This window comes from Mastigoproctus giganteus, chromosome 8, assembly GCF_048544385.1.
Source record: "Mastigoproctus giganteus isolate SK-2022 chromosome 8, ASM4854438v1, whole genome shotgun sequence".
Taxonomy (NCBI): Eukaryota; Metazoa; Arthropoda; class Arachnida; order Uropygi; family Thelyphonidae; genus Mastigoproctus; species Mastigoproctus giganteus.
Window position 1 is genome coordinate 194325204 of NC_143582.1, and position 22677 is coordinate 194347880.

Sequence of the window (22677 nt, forward strand, 5' to 3'; positions counted from 1 at the left end):
TTACATATAAATAAAATAAAAAAATAAAAATTGATTGATTGGTTTGTAATAACATAAGGAATGGATGAAAATTATTGTACAGCCACTGCCCAACTTACGTAAGGGTTGGGTTCTACAGAACTCTACGTAAGTCAGAATTTCCCTAAATGTTTATGCAGCACTTGCAAATTTGATTGAAGCAAAAAAAGAAATGTTCGATGAACATGTAAATAGAATTATCTATTCAATTTTTTTATGACATGCATAGGAAAAATTACAGAAATTTCAAAATTATAAAATTACAATAAGAGAGAGGAGACAGGCATAATGTCAGCAAGTTTTATCTTTCAAGCATCATTGCCAGAATTAACTCTCCAGCTGATAAGCACGCCACTGCAGAAGTTGAGGGCTGTGGAGATTTAGAAGGGTTTTTTTCCAACCCATCACAAAATTTCTTTGCAGCTGCAAAATCGGCATTGGTGACTTCATTCCATACTTTAATGTTGTGGAAACCCTCACAATGCTTAAACCTTTTAAACCACCTATTGCTTGCCATGAACTTGGCTTGGGTTTTACCGTACTTATATACTTAATATCTTCATAAATACTTCTTGCTTTTGCTTGAATGGCCATTGGACTCAAGGACACTTGCTTCTGAATCTGATTTTCCATCTGTATTATTAATAGTGTTTTCCATCTTTGATATAGGACCAGAACACTGTTTTGTGATCACTGCTGATCTTAAATGCATTGATCATTTAACATGTTCTTTTATACGTGCACTGTCCCTTAAAATACTATTCACTGTTGAAGCAGCGAGATCTAATTTCCATGCAATAGATGACAAACTTTGTCCTGCTTTGTTACTTCTTAATCATTTTCATCTTCATTTCTAAATCGATTTTGTTTTGTTTCCTAGCACTGCCAGCACTTGCACTTTCCCTTCACCATTGTAATAAGTAAATAGGAATGAAGAGAAGATTCTGAAAATTTATTTATGTTTTTTATGTGATTGAAGATCATACCATAACGTAAAAACCCACAGAATTAGTTATTGGTATTATTGCAAATGCAATAAGATTGAGTTTACTACCCATTTATAATAGATTGCGCTAATGGAAAAGCCCAATAAACCAGAAAGTGCAATTTGTTTTTATTGTTTTATGGTAGTGACCTCCAGAAATGTGTTTTAGAAAAATATCACAAAGGTGTTCAAAACTGATTCTTATAATGGAACATATGATAATGATAAAAATGTAGTGCAACTTCCATTATAAAAATGTCCATTTCGAGAGGTAAATAGCTTAGTTATATAGCGAAATTTTCAACTTCTGAAGTCTTGGAACGAATTACCAAAAAATAAAATAAAAAAATAAAATGTGTTATTGGGTTCACATTACGATCGATATTTTCACGATATCTCCATTTATTCCTACGGGATGCAAAATATGTTTCCACGATCTTTTTAAGTTTACACCGACCGGCAAAAACTTACATAAAGTCGAGTATTATGTAAGTCAGGGAGTGGCTCTATTTTCAAATATTTAAATAGTCCAAACTTTTGAAACTAGTTCAGTGTGTAATAGCTTACTAATAATTAAAAGTTAGCTCACTGTGAAAGAACTAAAACCATGTATAAAGATCCTTTAATTGGAGGTGGACGGGGAGGGGGGGGGATTGAGTACCATTGTGAACACTCTTAAAATAAATTTTTACTGAGAAAAAAAATTGTGGGAGTCAAAACTTTTTAAGTGATCCTTATATTTGCTGCTATTAAGGAATTCTTTATATTGTATGGAAACGTTTTGCAAAAAGTGGAGATTAAGTAAATTATGCCATGTGGAGAAATATTAATGTGCAATGCAGGGATTGGCAACCTGCGGCTCTTTAACTTTTAGCCCATATAAAGCACAATTTGAAGTGGAGTTAGAGGACGTGTGGAGTGCAAGACTAAAATGCTTTAAAACTGAAATTGGGGATTTGGAGAGGCAAAAAAGGCTGCCCTTGCACTTCTACACAAATGGGCATCCATAGATAAGTTGAAAAAGCAAGGCCAAATTGTGTTCGATGTGTGGAGTAGCTTACCAGACAAGTATATAAATTCGAAAATATTTGCGTTTGGACTTCTCTCAGTTTTTGGTTTGTTGAATTTCTGTGGGCAAATATTTTCAAACACGAACTATATTAAAAATAAATCAAGAAACCATCTGAACAATGTGAGTCTCTCTCTCTCTCTCAGCATGTTTAAAGATAAAAATTACGGCATACTCACCTGATGTGGAGACGCTTGCTCAAGAAGTTAAGCAGTAAAAGTCACATTTTTTCGGTACAGCCAGGCCTCACATAACGCGAGTTCGATTAACGTGATTTTCAGTTAACGGTATTTGAAAAATTATACCATTTTCACTTTGCACGATGCAAATTTCCAGTTAACGCAATCTTTTTTTTTTTTATGCGATAGTTGAAAAAGATTTGAATCGAGCGTTAAGCTTACCGTGAGTCGTACAGTCAATAAACAGATGTTTGCCTGCTGCCCGCCTCGGTGTGTTCCATCAACCATCGGAAGAAGACGTGTTACTCATTTGTCTCCTGCTAATAAAGTCAATGCACACTTGGATAAAAATTCAAATTTTGAAATGAGCGAGATGAAAATGTTACCGTGATGGAGATAATATAGAACCTCAAACAAAAGGTTTGAGGTTCTCTGCAATATTTATTTCGCCAGGGCCCAGAGAAGATTGTTGTCGGCTATCGGAAATTGATTGATGAAAAGAGAAAGTCAACACTGTTCAAATATTTCCGCAACAGTCATTTCTTCATTGTGTATTTTATGTCAGAGGTTCCCAGACTTTCTCGGTTCACGGCGCCCTTAGTGTCTTAGTAATTTTTTCAAGGCGCACCCAGACCAAAAGAAATACCTAACAGTTCCGTTTAGTAGTTAGGTCCAAACAACTTAATAAGAAATGTCAAAACTGTGAACTATCTCGAGCTAGTAGTTCGTGCGGTGTCCGACAGATGTCGAGTATCGCTGTGTTTCCCTTGAAAATTTAAAATATTCCACGGCACACAGTTTTGGAACCGCTGTTTTATGCAATAAACATTTAATTCCATAATTATTTTCATTATCTTTTACATTGTATACAGTTAAAAAGTTATTTAAAAGGTATTTTTAAAATTCTTTATGGACATTCCAGAAGGTCAAGGACCAATTATAATTTTTCCTATTTATTATTATATTCGATTAACGCGTTTCCATTTTGCGCGATGCGCTCGCGGGACGAATTAATCGCGTTAATCAAGGCCAGCCTGTATTGATAAATGATATTTTTAAAAATATATATTTTTATTAAAACGCCTTCCCACTCTATTCCATTTCTTAAATCCTCCCTCCTCCCAGCTTGAGCTGAGGTGCAGCTCTTCAGTTTTTTTTTTTTTTTTTTTTTAATTAGATCAAAAATGGCTCTTCATTCAAAAAAGGTTGCCGATCCCTGGTGTAGTGAAAAGTTAGGGTTCATTTCAATTTGTCAGAATAAAAATGGGTGTTAATGGATTTTGACATCAGTATATGTGATCTGGACTACGAAAAGGTGGTTAGTGTATCAAGATATCGATTATGAGGTTTTAGGTTATTTTTGTAGAAAAAAGTATGCTCTTTCCAGTGAAACCAATTCCAGGTCTCTAGCTCAATTCGGTGCTTCACAATTTGTACCTAATGATGGAGAATAAAAACTGGGAAACTTAAGAAATGAAAAATTGAACATACTTAATTTTTCCTGTAAAAAAAAAGGTAGACATACAGAAATACTCGTACAAAATTTTCAAGTTTAAGAACAAATAGCTATACAAGTACCACTGCCGATCCAGTGACAGTCTTGGCTTGATGATTACCTTTGGCATCTTCCCATCCAATGGTTTTAATAGAAGAATGAACTCATCAATGTCCTTACTATCAGCAAATTTCCTTGCCTTCACTACTCCACTAGGGCAAATCATGAAGTGATGGTGTTTAGTAATCCCAGCTAACTGTTTGAAAAATTGCTTCAAGTATACATTCCATTCGTATGAAGTCACTTGTTTGGCAAAGACAGCCTTATTATGATCACCAGGAGAGGAGGTAATAACACAATTTATCAAGTTATTATGGGTATCAGTATTACTGACAGCATAGTTTGCTTTAAAGATTCCAAACATCCAATCAGGACTAAACTTGGTGTATGACCAGTTAGGATAAAATTGAGGAGAATACACTGCTGCATCCCTTTGCCACTCTCCACATTAGATATTGAAGCATTGTATTATTTTTATTCTGTCCCACACAGTTGTCTGCAAATAGGAAAAGGGTCTCAGCTTCTTGAGAAGTTTCCAGGTAGTGTTGCAGCAAACTCACCACACAATTTGGAGTTTTCCTGTCTTGTTCCTTGCACGGGAACAAGGGACCAATGTGAATGTCATAAAATAAAGCAGATATCGCTGGGGTTTCTGTAAGTTGTTGCCCACTGCATCTCTCGTGAGCAGAGGCCCGCGAGAGACATCTACCTCACGTGGAATTGTGTTTACTTTAACTTTAACAGCTGTTTACTCGAAAATGTCTTTTCGCACATTAACCACCTTTTCATAGTCCAGGTCACATATGATGATTATATATCACATAGAAATGATGATCCGTCTAATGATTAAAAATATCCCTAAAAGATTTTATATTGAAAATTAAACTTGAAATTTGTGAACAGTTGGAGTGTGTTAATCTATCCCATTAAAAATGGTAAAAGCTCTTACAATTTACAAGAAGTGCCTAGTTTATGCAAATTGATACCAATTTTAATGCAGTTGTTTTCAAAATTTACCACTGAGACACTAGTTAAGAATCATTATTTTTAAAGCATCTTCAATAATGTATGCTAGATACAGCTGTCCTAAGAAAATGCTAGCAATTTTTGTACATGTTGCTATAGTGTCAGAAGTTATAAAATGCAATTTCTAGTAGCTGTTATTATTTTTATTAGGAATTTTTTTAACTTTATGCAGCTGCCTGTATTTCATCTTTCATTAATTTAGAGAGTTTGTCACTTATCCCCAGTTGTTTATTGTACCTACTGTATTTTCTTGGTTGTGTGCTTATCCAGCTTGAAAAATTTATTCAAGCCATGATGGAGAAATATCTTTTGAGCATGTTAAAATGGAAATCCAAAATTGGATATATGATCTCATGAGATATTAGCAATGCATAAATTAACTATATCTTAAATTATAAGAGAAAACCTCATATCTTTATTGTAGGGCTGTAATTCTCGCAACACTCAATCGCGCATAAATTTATTCTTATGTGATTTAGCGTACCATGTTAATTAAATCAATTTATGATTTTTTTTAAAAAGCTACGTATTAAAATCATCATGTATTCAATACTCATATCCAACCTAGCGCATCGAGAAGATTCATGGAAAGTCGACAGCTATCAACCCCACAAACCAACCAATAATATATGCTAATATGAGAATTCAAATCGTCTTGATAATCTTGACACCACGAAATAAATATACATCAATTTACAGATAATTTAAACTTTAAATTTGTCTAAAACTTCTTGAAAATCTGGATACCATGAGATAACTGTACATCAATTTACAAATAATTTAAACTTTAAAATTGTCTAAAACTTATTTGTAAATTGATGTATAGTTATCTCGTGGTATCCAGATTTTCAGGAAGTTTTAGACAATTTAAAGTTTAATTTATCTGTAAATTGATGTATATTTATTTCGTGGTGCCAAGGTTATCAAGACGATTTCAATTCTCATATTAGCTTACATTATTGGTTGGTTTGCGGGGTTGATGGCTGTCGAGTTTCCATGAATCTTCTTGATGTGCTAGGTTGGATATGAGTATTGAATACATGATGATTTTAATACGTAGTTTTTTTAAAAAAATCATAAATTGATTTAATAACATGGTACATTAATTCGCATAAGAATAAATTTATACGCGATTGAGTGTTGTGAGAATTACAGTCCTACAATAAAGGTATGAGGTTTTCTCTTATAATTTAAATTAATAATAATAGGACATATTGGGCTTTATTGCTCTTTTATTTTTGATTAATAAATTAACTATAAACAAAGTGGTTCATCACAAAATCATTCTGCTTCCCAAAATGGAGAAAATGCAGACTTGCTTGAAATCAGAAACACACACGTAGATATAGTAGCTCCCACCAGAATGCAGCATATACATGGCGTAACTATGTGTCATGATGGCCTCAGACTACCTTCAAGTTAAACATCTACAAAAAAAAAAAAAAAAAAAAAACATAATATACACAACCTCATTACAAGCACTGTGGAACACAAAAGCCATTTCATGTCCAGTCCTCTGATATAAACATGAATCCTGGAATGAGCAAGTCAAGCAAAAAACTGATAAATGACACTCAAGCATGAGATAATTTCAATATTAGAAAATTGCCCTATTTGGTTTTACAAATTGAACAATACAAATATCGCACATTCTCATTTTTTTGGGGCCTGAGGATCTATCACAGTGCCATAGCCATATATTCTGTTGTTATTTTCTCTTAGATTTCCCAGCCTTGTAAGCATGTTAGGTGAGAGAAACAATATAACAGATGTATTTTTCTTACATGTAGATAATTATGCTATATCAGAGAAAAGTTGTTATATTATATATGTATATTTATTTATTTTTATTTATTTTTTATTTTTTCATTTTTTCATGATCTCTTTTTCTGTTTCTAGAAGAGAAAACAAAGCACAGATGGGATTCTCTGCAAAATATGTTGGAAGCTAAATGTGCTTTGAGGTTGCTTTTTGAATCTGTAAGTAAATCTCATTTTCTTGAATAATATTCAAAAATAAATGAAAAACTAACAGGAAAATTTGCTTGTTGAATGTGGAGAGTTTTACATATTATCAACCTCAAGAGAATTTAACCTTTTAAACAGTAAGTTTTCCAAAGATGTGTTTACTCATGGGGGGATGCCTCCGTAGCCAGGTGGGAAGGAGCAGCAGTGCATAGCACACGCTTCTTGATTAAACCGGAGTTCGAACCTGTCACCACCAAATACGAAGGATGCAGAAAGGTTAGGGAATGACCACTGCATATTCCCGGAGCAATATGGCCTTAGTTGCTAATGTTCCTAAAACCAAAAAACAAACAAACTCATGGGGGAATGAGTTTTCTGCTACAGTCAACTGTGGAGTGGGTTAACAGAATTTTCACAATTGAACAGTGACAGCACACTTGACTCTTTTAGTTATATGCCATGAAGCTGCTTAATATTTTAATTACTAAAACAAACATGCCCGCCTTAAAGGTATCTGAACACAGCTTGGAACTTTGTTCCCAACTATTATAGTCAAACCTCCAACAGTCAAAAATGCATTTGGTCAATAGTACAGGTATATCTGACAGATTTTAGCATATTACTGGATAAGATTATTGCCACCTACCTAAGTGGGCCATAAGAGAGGTACATAAACAGCTGCCAACTCTCTGGATTTACAACAGAGAAACCATCTTTTTTTTTTCACTCAATTTGATCCTTCTTCATTTCACCATCATAGTATAATTGGCCACAAACACAAAGAATTTCTATGCATCTTTTTTGGAAAACTCAGTTTTGCTTAATTTTTTTTCTTTTTAATTTTGTGAATTTCTGCTTATTTCCCTTAACAAATTGGCCCCCGAGGTTTTTTGCTGTGCCTAACCTAGTCTACATTGCAAAGAGAAACATGCCATAATAGCATTGTTGCTGTAATGTACAATATTTTATCAGATTTTGTGGCACTGAAACCGATTAACAATGTCTTAGTAAGATTTCCAAGAAATAGGACATAAAATTTCAGAACACATGTACGCAAGATTTTCTATGTATTGTAAAATCTGAAAAGGTAACATGTTTGCCTATATGTAAATATGATATTTCACCTTCAAGTGGCATGAAAAGACATTTCCAAACAAACGAGCTCAGTGAGAGCAGAATGTATAGAAAAAATTGAAAGAGAGATTTGCATTTGCCTGGATTTCATGATGACGATGATGCCATATGCACCAAATGTTTATTTGCAGCTTTTTTCATAGAACATAAGTCTTCCTCTGAGTTGTGCTGATCATGCAGGGCCATTAATCAGAAATGTCTTTCTCATTAGTGAAAGAGCAAAAAAAATATAGTTGTGGAAGATCAAAAACAACAGGCATTGTTAATGAAATTGTATAGATAGAGAGGGGGGAAGGTAGTGATTGTCCTGGAAAATGGGATATTTTTGGCTCATTTTCCAGGACAATCATCGGTAGCAATAGAAAACTATTGTTATAGATAATAGTAATCAAAGTGATTCCAAGCTATTCCTTGCTCTCATTGTCAGCATTGACAATGAGAGCAAGTAGAAAGTGACTCTATGGGATATAATGTTAGACATTTTCTGAACAACCTGAAAGCATGCGGGATTCCTTCAAAAAAACTGTCTGGCACTTAATGTTGATAATGCGTTTTTATGGTAGGTCTAAAAGCTGCAATGGCAAGGGTATTAAAAAGAGGATATTGAGCACTTGGTGGTTACGGGCTTTCCTTGTCATCTTATTAATTTATGCCCTGAAAAGGGAGCAGCCTGTCTTCCTGTAAACGTGGATGAATACTTGGCAGAAATTCTCTGCTATCTAGAGAGAAGCCTAAAAGGAAGGATAGATTTAAATAATTTCGCTAGTGCATATCACTGAAGTAAAAAAGACTTTTAAATGCATGTACTTGTCAACTGTCTCTGGTTAAATGTGTAATTTGACTGGTAGAACAATGGAAACCTTTGACTAGTCTGATTAAAGAAGAGTTCAGAAGCAATATGAGCACTTTTTAGAGTTACCAACTCAAAAATTATCACTAACAAGCAATCACTAATGAGTGGCATTGACTCATCTTCAAATCCAGTTCGTGATCAAAAGGTTTTGAAAGACAAATTGAAGGAAAAGAACTTATGAATTGCAAACTTCTGGTAAATGCAATCCTAAACAGACCAAACAAGCTGATAATGCTAGGTATGTTATACCCTTTCATACAGAAAGTCTGTTCATGTTTCTCTCTTCTGGTTTGAATAAAGCAATTTCTTTGTTTCTTTTAAATGTTATGCCAACATTTTAAATGAGCATATCTCTTCAAACTAGTGTATCTCACATCCATGTACTGAGGTCATTAATTAATTCTAGATATATTGAAAAATGTTATATGAAAATTTATTTTATTAATATTTTTCAAATCTTCCACTTCCATTTTAGAAACTGATTACCACAGCAAACTAAACCAGAAGGATGATTTTGGTTAGTCTTAAGCATTTCTATTTCTTGAGGAAGGAGGGTCTAAAAGAAGGGGGTGCCTCCGTAGCCAGGTGGGAAGGAGCAGCAGTGCATAGCACATGCTTCTTGATTAGACTGGGGTTCAAGCCCATCACCACCAAATACAGAGGATGCGGAAAGGTCAGGGAATGACCACCCCATATTCCCGGAGCAATATGGCCTTAGTTGCTAATGCTCCTAAAAACCAAATAACAAACAAACAACAACTAAAAGAAGAGGAGAGGATTTTGTCCTTTTCCTCCATGACTACAAACTTTATGGCTGCATCTGCTTATACTCACAAGTTCCCATTAAATGATATTCTTATAAATGTTGAGGTAGTACAAATTTTATCAATTGGTAGTGCATGATTTTAAGATCCAAAATTTTTTGTGTTTTTAAGTTTCTAGTGCTTCTTGGTGGCCTTAAAGGTAAAGAAATAAATGAAGCAATAAATGTTTTATACCATCATTTGTCAGTTTTAGTGTGAGAACCTACCAGATGCCATTATGAAAGAAGAAAGAACTGATGTACTGGGGTTCTCAGTTGAGGGAACTGACAAGGAAGGCTTAAAATATAACAGATTATCTCAAGTAATTCTTGGCATTTCAGTAATTCTTCATAGCAATGAAATATTTAACCAGGTGGGAAAAAAAAAAACTGAATTCAGTTCTCTTTCTGGTGGAGCTTTGGAAATGCTGTTGACAACCAAGTCTGCAACAGTATCTTTCTTGAAGCAATCAAAATAAATTGATATCTAATAGAATATTCAAACAGAAATCTATAGACATAAAATATTAGGTAAACTAGTGTTTAAAACATCATACTATTAAACAGTCTATTATTATATACTATTAAACAGTCTATTATTATATACTATTAAACAGGTTGTATTTTAATATAAAATGTATTTTGCCATTGAACTTAATTTCTAATACAATTGAACATTTAAAAAACTCCTGCTTTTTTTTGAAAAAATCTCCTGTTTTCTTCTTCCTTTACAAATGACTGATCCTAACTTTTTGAAAATTAAAAATTAGCTGCAGTGATAAAGCTACATTGATACATACAACTAAGAAAAATGAGAGTTATGCTTATGAAGGTGAATCTTATTTTATTTGTGAAATGGAAATCTAATTTATAAGTAGTAACAGACAATACAAAAAAAAAAAAAAAAAAGAAGATAAATGTATTTTGCAGTTACCTTTTTAGATAAGATAGGGACTATCTCTTCTAAATATCTATGATGATGAATAGCTTGGACAGTTTGGAAATTGTGATGGAACAGTTCTGTGAATTAATTTATACTTGTAATGTATGATAATTTGCTTGTTTTTCTCATCAAATTAATACCCCCTCAAACTATTTGACATATATAAGTAAAATGATGTTGCCATCTTTCTTGAACCACTTCATTATGATAGCAAATTGTGTCATTAGATGAATTTAACATGTACATATGTTTCATTGCTAAAATACCATTATTTTTATGATTGCTATTATTAACATATCACCAACTTATTTTAGCAAATTTAACTTTTAATGTTCAGATAGTATAAGAGATCTTTCAACCTTTAATAGTTAACACTAATAACATGAACAAAAGCACTAGTAACACTCACAATGACATAAGCCATACTGGGATTAGATCTTCATTATATACTACCCTTTGGGTATATAATGAAGCCTATTTACTATACCCGTGATGGGCTGATATGAGCCCACCAAGGGTATAGCAAATAGGCTTCATTATTATAGGTGGTGCTAAAGCTTGGTCTTATGTTCAACTTAAAAAGGAATATAAACTATGTCCTTGACATGGTTTATATTACTCCTTTACAACAGTCAGTAGAGAAACTTACGAATTGACAGAATTTATGCTGCTGTAATGAGCATCAGATGAGATATATTTCACATTACATGTAAAATTCCCACTTTCCCCCCAAAAAATTATTCACTATGTGTGAATAAAAGTTGTGGGATTTTCTGAATTGTCTGCTAATTTATAACCGCCTTATAATGCATTAAGAAGGTCGGGATTGGAAAAGAAGAAAGTGCAGTGGTGGCATGTGCCATTGGGGTAAGCCAAGAATAGCCTGAGAACTTTTATGCAATTGTCACTAAATCACATACAATCCAGAAAAGGTAACATTTCCTTTAAATTTTCAAATTCAGTTACAGTAGAGCGTCAATAATCCGAACTAATTGGGAGCTGGGATAATCTGGACTTCCTATTTGTTTGTATTTTCAAACTTATCAGAAAATACTGTTCTGGAGACTAGAAAAAAAGGTTTAGTAAGTTTAAAAATAAAATCACTTAAGTTTTACTTTAATTTTTTTCATAGGTAACAAAACAAATTGAACTTTCAGCCACAATAACACATATATAAGCATTAATGAAAATAATTACTTATTTTTTGCTGTACCATTTTCGAACTTCGTTTCTTTGCTCTTTCACTCTTTTCAGCAAGCGTAGTTAGTTGAGATGGACAGCATTCAGTTTGTTGATCATACCAAGCCAACAGTCTCTAGTGCATCGAATGCCTCAGCATACGTAGGCCCTGTGTTGATGTCATTTTCAGGAGCTCTAGGTTTTTTTTTTTTTACATTCATAAGTTCGTTTTCATTGAAAACAGGAAACCCTGTAGCATTAATATCATTTTTCAGCCATGCCCTTGCATCACCTTCATCGCAGTCTTCAAACCCAGGATTGACTGAAACAAATTAATCATCTCATTTGGTATTTGTCCATCTCCTTCAGTTCAATTCTGCTCATCTCCTATGGTTTCTTCTGCCACAGTTTTTCCCAAGCATTTTTCAATTTTGCTCAGTGAGTGATTCCCACGTGTCAACTAACATGTAGCAGCTGTCCTTGAGACTGAGCTTTTTCGAAAAAGCTATTGTGCTTTCCTCGTTGCTTTCTGCTAAAAGTAAATGACGAAGACTTGTTATTTGTAGATTTTCTTCAACTTTTCGATGACTCCCTGGTCCATTGGTTGAGGAATGCGGTAACGTTTGAGAAGAAACGACCTCAAGCCTGTAGTCTATTTTGTTTAATGTGATGGCATGTTGTCTAGGATAAGCAAGACCTTCCTCGTTTTGCCTTCTCGTTCACGATACTTCTTGACATTCGGAATAAAATCATTGGTAAACCTTAACAGATTGCAAAGTGTGTGAAATCAGATTACAAAATGTGTTGAATAACAGATTACAAAGTGTAACATTTAGTTAGTACTGTATGTATATTAATTAAGCTATGTACATAAGCATAAATTTATTTTTATTTTGCTAACCTGTGAACAATATTCTTCCGATTTTCACATATAATTTAATTTTGTTAATTGGTAAGGTAATAAAAATGTAAGTTTGTGCTTTATATCCTATGGTAATGTTCCTCTGATCGGCACTTACTGTAATTATTTTATGACACCAGCATAAAAAATAAATAAATGCTTGCTCATTCGGATTATTGATGTTTCGAATTATTGACATTAGGATTTTCAACATTCTATGGTATTCTCTATAAAAGATATTACTTTCTGTATATAGATTTTATATCGCTTTTGTCATAATATGTTTATTTTTAGACTGCTGCAGCAAGGTTAGAAACCTTTCAGCAAATGATAAATAATAAAGAAAAAAATGAAGCTTTAGAAGAATGTAAAAGTCAATGCCAAGCTGCCTTTGAAAAGACAAAATCATTGCAAACAAAGATAGATAATATTAAAGTTCAGCATGAAGAAAATATATCAATTCTAACAAGAGAACATGAAGACAAGGTAGGGTTAAAGTGTGATTGAACAAATTTTGCATATTAGGATTTTAAGAAGCTATTTTATTTATGCGATTCTAAGAAGCTATTTTATTTTATTTTAAATAGGGACTTTTCACAATTCATAATACTTATAACTTATTTTAATAATCTCATGTGCAGACTTATCATATTTTATGTGTTTCCAGCAAGTGTTTTTTTTTTTTTTTTTTTTTTTTTTTTTTTGATGCATGTAACTTTTGCCTGAGGATTATCTTTTATGTGATTGGGTATCAAGTGTCACAGTGCATTTTATAAGTACTAGGGCTGTTCAATAGAAAATGATCATAATTTTTCATGAATAACTGTACTGCTTGCTATTTCAGAGCTGCAGAATTTAAGACCAAACCAAGCTTCATCGCATAGCAACTGAGCAGTTGACTCATGTGCACAGTGTGATCTTGGCAGTTGGTCAAGTTTATTCCCTTTCAGTTTCACCTAGATAACAATGGACATAACATGTGAGGAACAGTATGCTGCTCTCATTTTGTTTTTGGAATCTACACTTCCATATAACACTGCAATCAGGTGGTTTAGAATGTTTAAAGATGGATGTGATTGAATCACAAAAATATACACTCCTGGAGCTTTAACCGCTGCTGTCACCACAGAAACCATAAACACTGCTTTTGTTATCATGAGAGAAAATCATCGTATAATAGTAAGACAACCGGCAGAGATGTTCGGAATATCAGTAGAAAGCACACACAGTATTCTCCATGACCATTTACACACGTGCTTGTTCACATTGGGTTCTAAGACTATTCACACCAGAGCAACAGCAAGTCCACATAGAGGTTGGTCAGGAATTGCAACGAATGGTTACTGAAAATGTTGAGGTTCTGCACAAGGTGAGAAATGCCTTCATCGTTTTGACCCAGAGAGCAGGCAACAAAGCTCTGTTTGGAAGTCTACGTCATCACCGACACTGAAGCAAAAGCAAAAATTGTGGTTTCTGCAGGAATGGTCATAGGCATGCCTTGTTTTGACATTCAAGAATTAGAAAAACTTTAGGAGCCTAAAGGCAAGTAAAGCTGCTGGAGTTGGTGCATATACTCAATAATTTTGAAGGAGGTGGCCAGAGAGTGTACTAAAACACTGAGATTAATTATGAGGGCATCTTCCGATTGGATAAGTGGTAATGTATTGTCAATACATAAAGGTGGTTCTAAGAGTGAAGACCAGTTAGTCTGTCTTCAGTGGTAGGGAAAATCTTAGAGGCAATAATTCAGAGTGCAATTCTGCAAAGTTTAAAAAGGACATGATATTAGTATTAGTATTATTATTAGTAATGGCCACATGATGCAAGAAAGCCTGACTTATGCTGCACCAGCCCAAAAAAAAAAAAAAATCCGAATAAAACAATGATAAAAAAAAAAAAAATCCGAATAAAACAATGATAAAAAAAATAAATAATAAATAAATAATAATAATTAATAAAAGAAAAGGAAATTAAACCTATCATCCTATGCGCTTCCCTCGCCCAAAGTACTATCCAGATGACCTTTGAATTTTGCCAAACTGTCAGCCTCTACCACCCTTGTAGGCAACTTATTCCAGTAATTTATAACTCGCTGGCTAAAATAAAACTTCCTGCAGTCCAATCTAAACATTTCCCCCCCCCCTTAACTTGAATTTATGTCCCCTAGTTCTAGCATCATTTATAATCTTGAAAATTTCGTCCTCATTCATTTTACTGATGCCTCTCAGAGCCTTAAACACCTCAATCAAATCTCCTCTAAGGTGTCTAGTTTCCAAACTCTGCAACCCACGTATTCGAAGTCTTTCTTCATAAGGATGCCCTTTTGCCGATCTCACCAGGCGAGTTACCCGTCTTTGCACCCTTTCAAGAAGCTCGATGTCTTTCTTTAGGTGTGGTCTCCATACTTGAACACAGTATTCCAAGTGTGGTCTAACAAAAGCCTTATATAATGGGATTATCACATCCCTATCTCTACTTGCAAAAGTTCGATAGATCATCGATAGGACACCGTGGGCCTTCTTTGCAACCTGTTTACAATGCTCAGAGAATTTCATGTCTGACTGTATCGTAACACCCAAGTCCCTTTCCTCCAGTATTGGGTTTAGCTGAACTCCACCAAGTGAATAAGTTATTTTGGGATTACTGTTTCCCCGGTGTAATACCTTACACTTTGTTGGATTAAAGCATAGCTGCCATTTTTCTGACCATTCCTGAAGTCTATCTATGTCTCTCTGAAGAAGCTCAGCTTGACAGTGATCATTAACTACTCTACCAATTTTAACATCATCTGCAAATTTAGACATACTCCCTCTATCCCTTCATCGATGTGGTTTATGAAAATTAAAAACAACAGTGGTCCTAATACTGATCCTTGGGGAACCCCACTTCTTACATCAACCCAATCTGAGGAATAGCCATTTATCACAACCCTCTGCCTTCTGCCCTGAAGCCATCCTGCTATCCATCTAAGGATTTTCCCAGTGATTCCAATCTGTTCCAGCTTATAAAGCAACTGTTCATGTGGGACTGAGTCAAAAGCTTTGTTGAAATCTAAATAAATAATGTCGAAATTATTCCCTAAATCCAACTCGTGAGTGACCCTTTCAAAATAGCGAACCAGATTTGTTAAACATGATTTTCCCTTTATAAAACCATGCTGAGTATCCTTGAGAATTTCAATTCGATCCAAATGATCCTGAATTCCACCCTTGATCATTGCCTCCATGATTTTCCCTACCACTGAAGTTAGACTGACGACAGGTCGATAATTTCCCACTTCACTCTTAGAGCCACCCTTATTGTATGGGAGATACATTGGCACTTTTCCAATCCAAGGGAATCTCCCCAGAGTCTAGTCAGTGCACTCACTCGCCGCCTCCCTTAAGATTATAGGGTATATTCCATCAACTCCAGGAGCCTTACTGGCCTGTAGGCTCAAAAGTTTTTTCATTAAATAATCTTGCGAAATTTCAATATCATTAATTACATATTTTTCAACTTCGCTCCCACAATTTCCCATTGCCACAAAAGGTTTTTCATTTGTAAATATCGATGCAAAATAACTGTTGAGTTCATCTGCAATGGCAGCTGTTGTATTTAATACTATCCCCTTTCCCTTACGTAAAAGTCCGATCTGGTTTGTCCTGCTCTTCTTGTGAAGAGCAGGACAAACCAGATGTTAAGAATTCCTTATCCCCCCTCTTTGCTCTGTTTGCTAGTGATTTCTCATAAACTGCCTTTGCCCGTCGAACCTTTTCTGTGGCTCTATTACAGATCATCCAGAAGCTGTTATAAGCTTCAGTACTTTTTATTGCTCTGTAACCTTTCCATGCCACCTTTTTCTGCTCAAGTAATGTGGCAACTTCACTATTCATCCAACTTGGAACTCTCCTTGTGGAGTATTTTTTTAATGGTAAATTTGCATTCAAGACATCTGTGATTAATGTTTTAAAAGCATACCACAGTTCAAATGTGGTATGCTTTTAAATCTACCACCATGCAGTACTAGGTGGTAGATGATTCTCATCAACCGGTGAAATACCACCACTTTGCTTACTGGAGGCTTGAAGTGGTGGAACCCATATTTAGTCTCTAGAGCTAAGTTCCGGTCAACCCTTCCCTATCTCTTCCATCATGCAGTATGATTGATGACTTTTGAGGTTATGATGAACATCGTGGGGAGATCCAATATTCCTTACATTTCGAGGGTACAGTTCTAAAACGGTGTTCGCAGACCGGCTGCTAGTTAGTACACCGGACCGAACCTATTGGTAACTCTCTAGGAGGCTTCCGGATCAGCTAGTGTATAATCTTGCTACCTCTACTCTGCCAGATAGTGACTGGAGGGAGTCCGAGTAGTGTGTATGCAGGGAGCATTGTCGAGGCCACATTATGTCAAAGATCTCGGTATATTCTTACCACGTCTACGCCATATCCAAAAATTTCATTACTTCATACAGCATGTCCCACCCACTTTGTCTTACTATTGAATATACCATGAATTGTCAAACTAATAGAGCAAGCTTATCTGCGAAAAGATCTAAACCTCCTAAGCACTTCCTAATTCATTTCACAAATATATGTGGTCTGAATTCTAATCTCAATGATGTCCATTTCCACTTGCAGTCTGCCAAACCCCATGTACTTTTTCTGACAGAATCTCAGTTATTGGTTGATTCAACTACTGCTCATCTCAGATGCCCAAATTATTTGCTGTATGATTCCTTTCGCCTCAAAGGTGGTACTTGTGCATATGTCCGTTCTGATATTCCCTGTCAGAGACTTGACAATTTGGAATCTCCTCTCTTTGATCTTCTCTGGCTTAAAATCCCTCTATCTCATTGTGTCAAATTCATCTGTCATCTCTGCCGTTCTCCCAACTCCACTAATCACTTGGAGCTCTTTGACTTCCTCTCTTTGCAACTTGACTTTCTCCAGTCCAACTTTCCTAACAGTAAGGTAATTTTCCTTGGTGATTTTAATGTTCACAACTCCAGCTGGCTTCCGTTTGCTAGTCACGCCAACCCAGCAGGTCGAGATGCTGAGGCTTTTGCAATCACTAATGACAGATGGCCTCCGTAGCCGAGTGGGCAGGAGCGGGGAGTGCAGTAGCATACACTCTTTGAGTAGACCAGGGTTCAAGCCCCTGACTGCTGAATACGGTCGCTCTGCCAACCCGCACTGGACCAGCGTGGCAGATTATGGTCCATTTTCCTCTGCATGAATTGTTGAGGAGGCTTCCATCCTGCAGTGGGTTGATAATGGCTGCACTTTACTTTTTTTTTTTTTAATGATCTAGCACAGATTGTTCATTTACCTACAAGAATACCAGACAATCCTAATCATACAGCCAATACGCTTGATCTTTTTCTGACAAACAACCCTTCTAAGTACACGGTCGAAGTGAGAGGTCCTTTAGGCACTTCATATCACAACTTGGTGATTGTCTCTTCTCCAGTGGAACCTTTATCTCATGGCTATTCCCAACCTTGCGTTGTTTGGCATTACAAGAATGCAAAATGGGATGACCTGCAATTCTTCTTTTCTTCTTTTCCTTGGTCGGATTACTGTTTCAAACCTTCTGATGTCAACGTTTGCTCAGATCGTGTCAGTGAAATTAGTCTTGCAGGAATGGAATCCTTTATCCCACACTCCACTTTAAAATCTCGTCCTTTATCTAAACCTTGGTTTTCCAATAAATGTGCTAAGGCTGTCCAAGAGAAGAATGTTGCATATCGTAATTGGCTTGTTTCTAATTCTTCAGTTTCATTTTCTGCCTACACCAAAGCTCGCAACAATTGTAAAGCAGTTATTAATCAGTCCAAACTAGAGTTTGAACAGGCTAAGAGTAGAAAACTTGCTTCTTGCCCTAATGGTAGCCGAGCATTCTGGTCTCTTGCCAAAGCTATTGGCCGCAACTTTTGCCCATCTCTGCTCCCACCTCTGTCCAAACCAGATTGTTCTGTTGTCACTTCAGCCAAGGATAAAGCTGACCTGCTAGCATCCCATTTTTCTTCCAGCTCATGTATTAATGATCTTGGTAATGCCGGTGTCCCCCAAGGTAAAACACCTCCCACCATTCCCAACACACTCCATTCAATGCCTCCTGTGGTCTTCCGCCAAAAGGATATCAGAAGGATTTTGATGCTAAGAAGGCTCCAGGTCCTGATGGTATTTCTCCACTTGTTCTCAAAACCTGTGCTCCTGAACTTACTCCTATTCTTTGCCACCTTTTTTCACCTTTCTTATTCCAAAGGTGTTTTTCCTTCTGCTTGGAAATTTGCTCATATCCAGCCAGCTCCTAAAAAGGGTGACAAATCCCTTTCATCCAATTATCGTCCCATTACTTCTACTCTTTCTAAAGTAATGGAGAAATCAATTAACCGCCAACTCTTAAACTACCTAGAATCCTTCCGTCTGATCAACGATCGCCAGTATGGATTCCGTCAGTGTCGATCCACTGGTGATATTCTGGCTTATGTTACCCATTTATGGACTAATTCAATGGAAAGGTTCGGTGAAACACAAGCAGTTGCTCTTGACATATCAAAGGCTTTTGATCGTGTTTGGCATGAAGGTCTTCTAAACAAGCTTCCATCTTATGGTTTGCCAACTGTTTTTAGTAATTGGTTATCCAATTTTCTCTCTGATCGCTCACTGAAGGTGATGGTAGATGGCTCTCTGTCTTCTAACTTCTCCACTAATGCCGGTGTCCCCCAAGGTTCAGTTCTTTCTCCCACTCTTTTCCTCTTGTATATTAATGACCTTCTTCCATTGACTGGAAATCCTATCCATAGTTTTGCCGATGATAGCACATTGCATTCCACTTTCCATTTTGAGAAACCTTGTCCTGCTCAATCAGCTTCAACTCCTTGAAAATCTGCTACCAATTCCTTAAATGCCGATCTTCAGGTAATTCTCCAGTGGGGCAAAGACAACTTAGTTGATTTCAACCCTTCTAAAACTCAGTCTTGTCTTATATCTCGCAAAAAGGATTCTTCTGCTCCTATGCTTATTTTTAGTGACACTCCGATTTCTAGGCAAAATGATATATCTCTTTTGGGGATTACCCTGACTTCTAATCTCTCTTGGCACAAGCACATTACAAATATTGCTTCCTCTGCATCTAAAAAACTTGGTTTTCTCTTTCGCTCTCGGCATTACTTTTCTTCTAAACAGCTGCTCACTCTGTATAAATCACTAATCCGCCCTGCCATGGAATATTGTTCCCACATCTGGGGTGGTGCCCCCAAAACCTCTCTCAGGCTTCTTGATTCCATTCAGAAGAGGGCAGTTAGTTTAATTAATGATTCATCTCTAACAGAGTCTCTCCACTCGCTTTCTCATAGATGTACTGTTTTTGCTGCATGCCTCTTCTACAGATACTTCCATCGGCACTGTTCTTCTGAATTGGCTTCTATAATTCCCGCTCTCTCTTTCAAAACAGTCCGAACACGTGCCGCCACCAGCCAACATCCATTTACTGTCCAACTTCAAACCCACAGAACCAACTTTTCATCATCCTCATTTATTCATTCAACTGCCGTTTTCTGGAACAACCTTCCTTCATACGTATTTCCTGAAAATTACAAATCTACAGAAGTTCGAGTCCAATGTCAACAAATATCTTGTTTCGTCTTCTCAACCTCCAACCCAAGCACGGTACTAAGTACTATAGGTTCTAATACCTCTCATGTTTGGGGTTCACATAAAAAAAAAAAAAAAAAAAAAAAAATCAATTAGAGGCAAATTGAAATCACCCATAATAAGACATTGATGCTTACTTGCCCATTCCATTTGCATGTAGAGGCTTTCGTCATAATCTTCACAATCACCTGGTCTGTAGTTTACTGCTATTCGCATTATACCTTTGTTTTCAACTATCTCACACCATACCGATTCTATACTAGCATGTGAAACATCTGAATCTGGGAAAGCTATCGTCGCACTCAGGCTGCTTCTGATAAGAAGCATTACCCCACCACCCTTTCTGTCTACCCTGTCCTTCCTAAATCCGACCGGGCTAGCCGGGTGGGTAAAGTGCCTGCCTGGCAACCTCAAGGTCGCAGGTTCGAATCCCGACTTGGGCTTGGATCAAAGTACTGCAAAAACCTTGGGAGGTGCATTATGGGCACAGAAGCTGATGCACCAACAACTATCAAAAAAATAAATAATAAATAAAAAATCCTTCCTAAATACATTATACCAGCCATACTGAAATTTATCATCCCCAATTTCCGGGTGGCACCATGTCTCCGTAAGCCTTATTATGTCCGCGTTACTTGTTTTAACCAGCAGTTCAAATTTGCTCATTTTATTGACGACACTTCTAACATTACTATATAAGCAATTAAGACTTACTGTTCTTGTATATTTAACTACCCTAACACAACCCTTGAAGTTTTTTAGGCTCTCTTCTCTGGCATTAGCTGCCTGCTCACTTGAAACGTTTCTGCCCCCAGAACATCTAGATAATATGTCCAGTTGGGGTAACAGATAAGAACTCTTGAGGTATGTGCAAGAGTTACTTTGACCAATATTATCAGATAAACGTGTGTCAGTATTACCCACATCCCCCCCCCCCAACTAGCAGTTTCCCTGAACCTTTAAGGTATCCTCATAATACTGGCAAAAACTTTTGCACCACTTGAGGGGGCCGATTCTCCAACGCATCACAGCCTAAAAAAATGTGCAGCGTGTGAAATGTTTGCCGAACTATCTGGAACTGGGGATGTCTTTGTGTGTGTGCGATGTAAGGAGTGTAAGGAAATCAGGTGACAAATCAGCGTTGTTATGAGCCTATATGAGAGTTTGAAGGACAGGGTGGATGCCCTCGAAAGATCTAAATTGAGGGGCCCATCAGGCTCTCAGCTGCCCACATCAACGCCAGAGCTTGCACTTGGTCATCACGCAACACAGCGGCAACCCCCAAGGCAGATTGCGCTGGTCCCAAAGGAACTAGTAGTTGTTGGTGACTCTGTTGTCAGGGAAACGGGAAACATCCTCTGTAGAAAGGATAGGTGGAACAGGACCAGGTATGTCTGCCAGGGGCAAAGGTTGATGACGTTGTAGAGCAGATATCATCTTTTAGGGGCACAAAAGGTGATATAGTTGTACACGTTGGCACTAATGATATTAAGAGTAGGAGACCGGCAGAATTACTTAACAAGTACAGGTCACTGATGAAAAAAAGCCGTGAATTAGGGTTGAATTTGAAAGTGTCTGCAATTCTGCCCAGACACGATAGGAGGGAGTATATGATGAGAGCCCTGTCGATCAATTCGGCCCTGGAAAGATTGTGCAAGGCTCAAGGGATAGAATTTTTTTCAGCCTGGACTATACTTGTTAACAGGAGAGACTGCTTCTACAGGGATGGGATACACTTAAATAGAAAGGGTGATGCTATCGAGGCAGTGTTAGGTGGGTCGGAAAACTGATAACTTGGTGGGATACAAGGACTAATAGTTTAACAGTAGCCGTAGGCAGAGATGAAGGTGATTCTTGCACAATTTCTATTAGAATAAGTAGCAACCTGGAGCAAGGGGTGTTGGGGGTTTCAGGGAGGATGGCAGTCATCGTGAAACAGGTGGGTATATGGAATGTGTTAGAGTGGCTGGGAATAGGAATAGGTGCATGTATACTAATGCTAGAAGTATAGTCAATAAATTTGATGAATTTGAAGTGTTGGTCAAGACATCAAAGGCGGATATTGTTGGGATATCAGAGACGTGGTGTCACACAGATATAAGGAATGCCGAACTTGAATTTGGGGAGTACAATGTGTACAGAAAGGATAGACAGGATAGGAAGAGAGGAGGTGTTATGCTGTTAATAAAGAAAAACATAAAATCAAAAGTGCATCCAGTTGATATAGATGAACAGTGCACTGTTGAGTCAGTTTGGTGTGACATAAGCACTGCGAAAGCAAAAATTAGAGTAGGAGTGTGTTATAGGCCTAATGACTCGAATGAGTACAATGAACAATTGTACAGAGAAATAGAGTGGGCTAGTAAATCGGAATGTCTTATAATGGGGGATTTTAACTTCCCAGATATTGACTGGAACT

The 22677-nt window shown here is 36.5% G+C and overlaps 1 protein-coding gene across 1 annotated transcript in view; it reads left to right on the plus strand.

Annotated features, from left to right (window-relative positions):
• Klp3A (kinesin-like protein 3A) overlaps positions 1-22677 on the plus strand; it is a 188479-nt gene that overhangs the window by 103028 nt on the left and 62774 nt on the right. Inside the window, exons 17-18 of the mRNA XM_090380432.1 lie at positions 6732-6811; positions 12906-13097. Coding sequence (XP_090236558.1) covers positions 6732-6811; positions 12906-13097 — 272 coding nt within the window. The remainder of the gene's footprint in view (positions 1-6731; positions 6812-12905; positions 13098-22677) is intronic.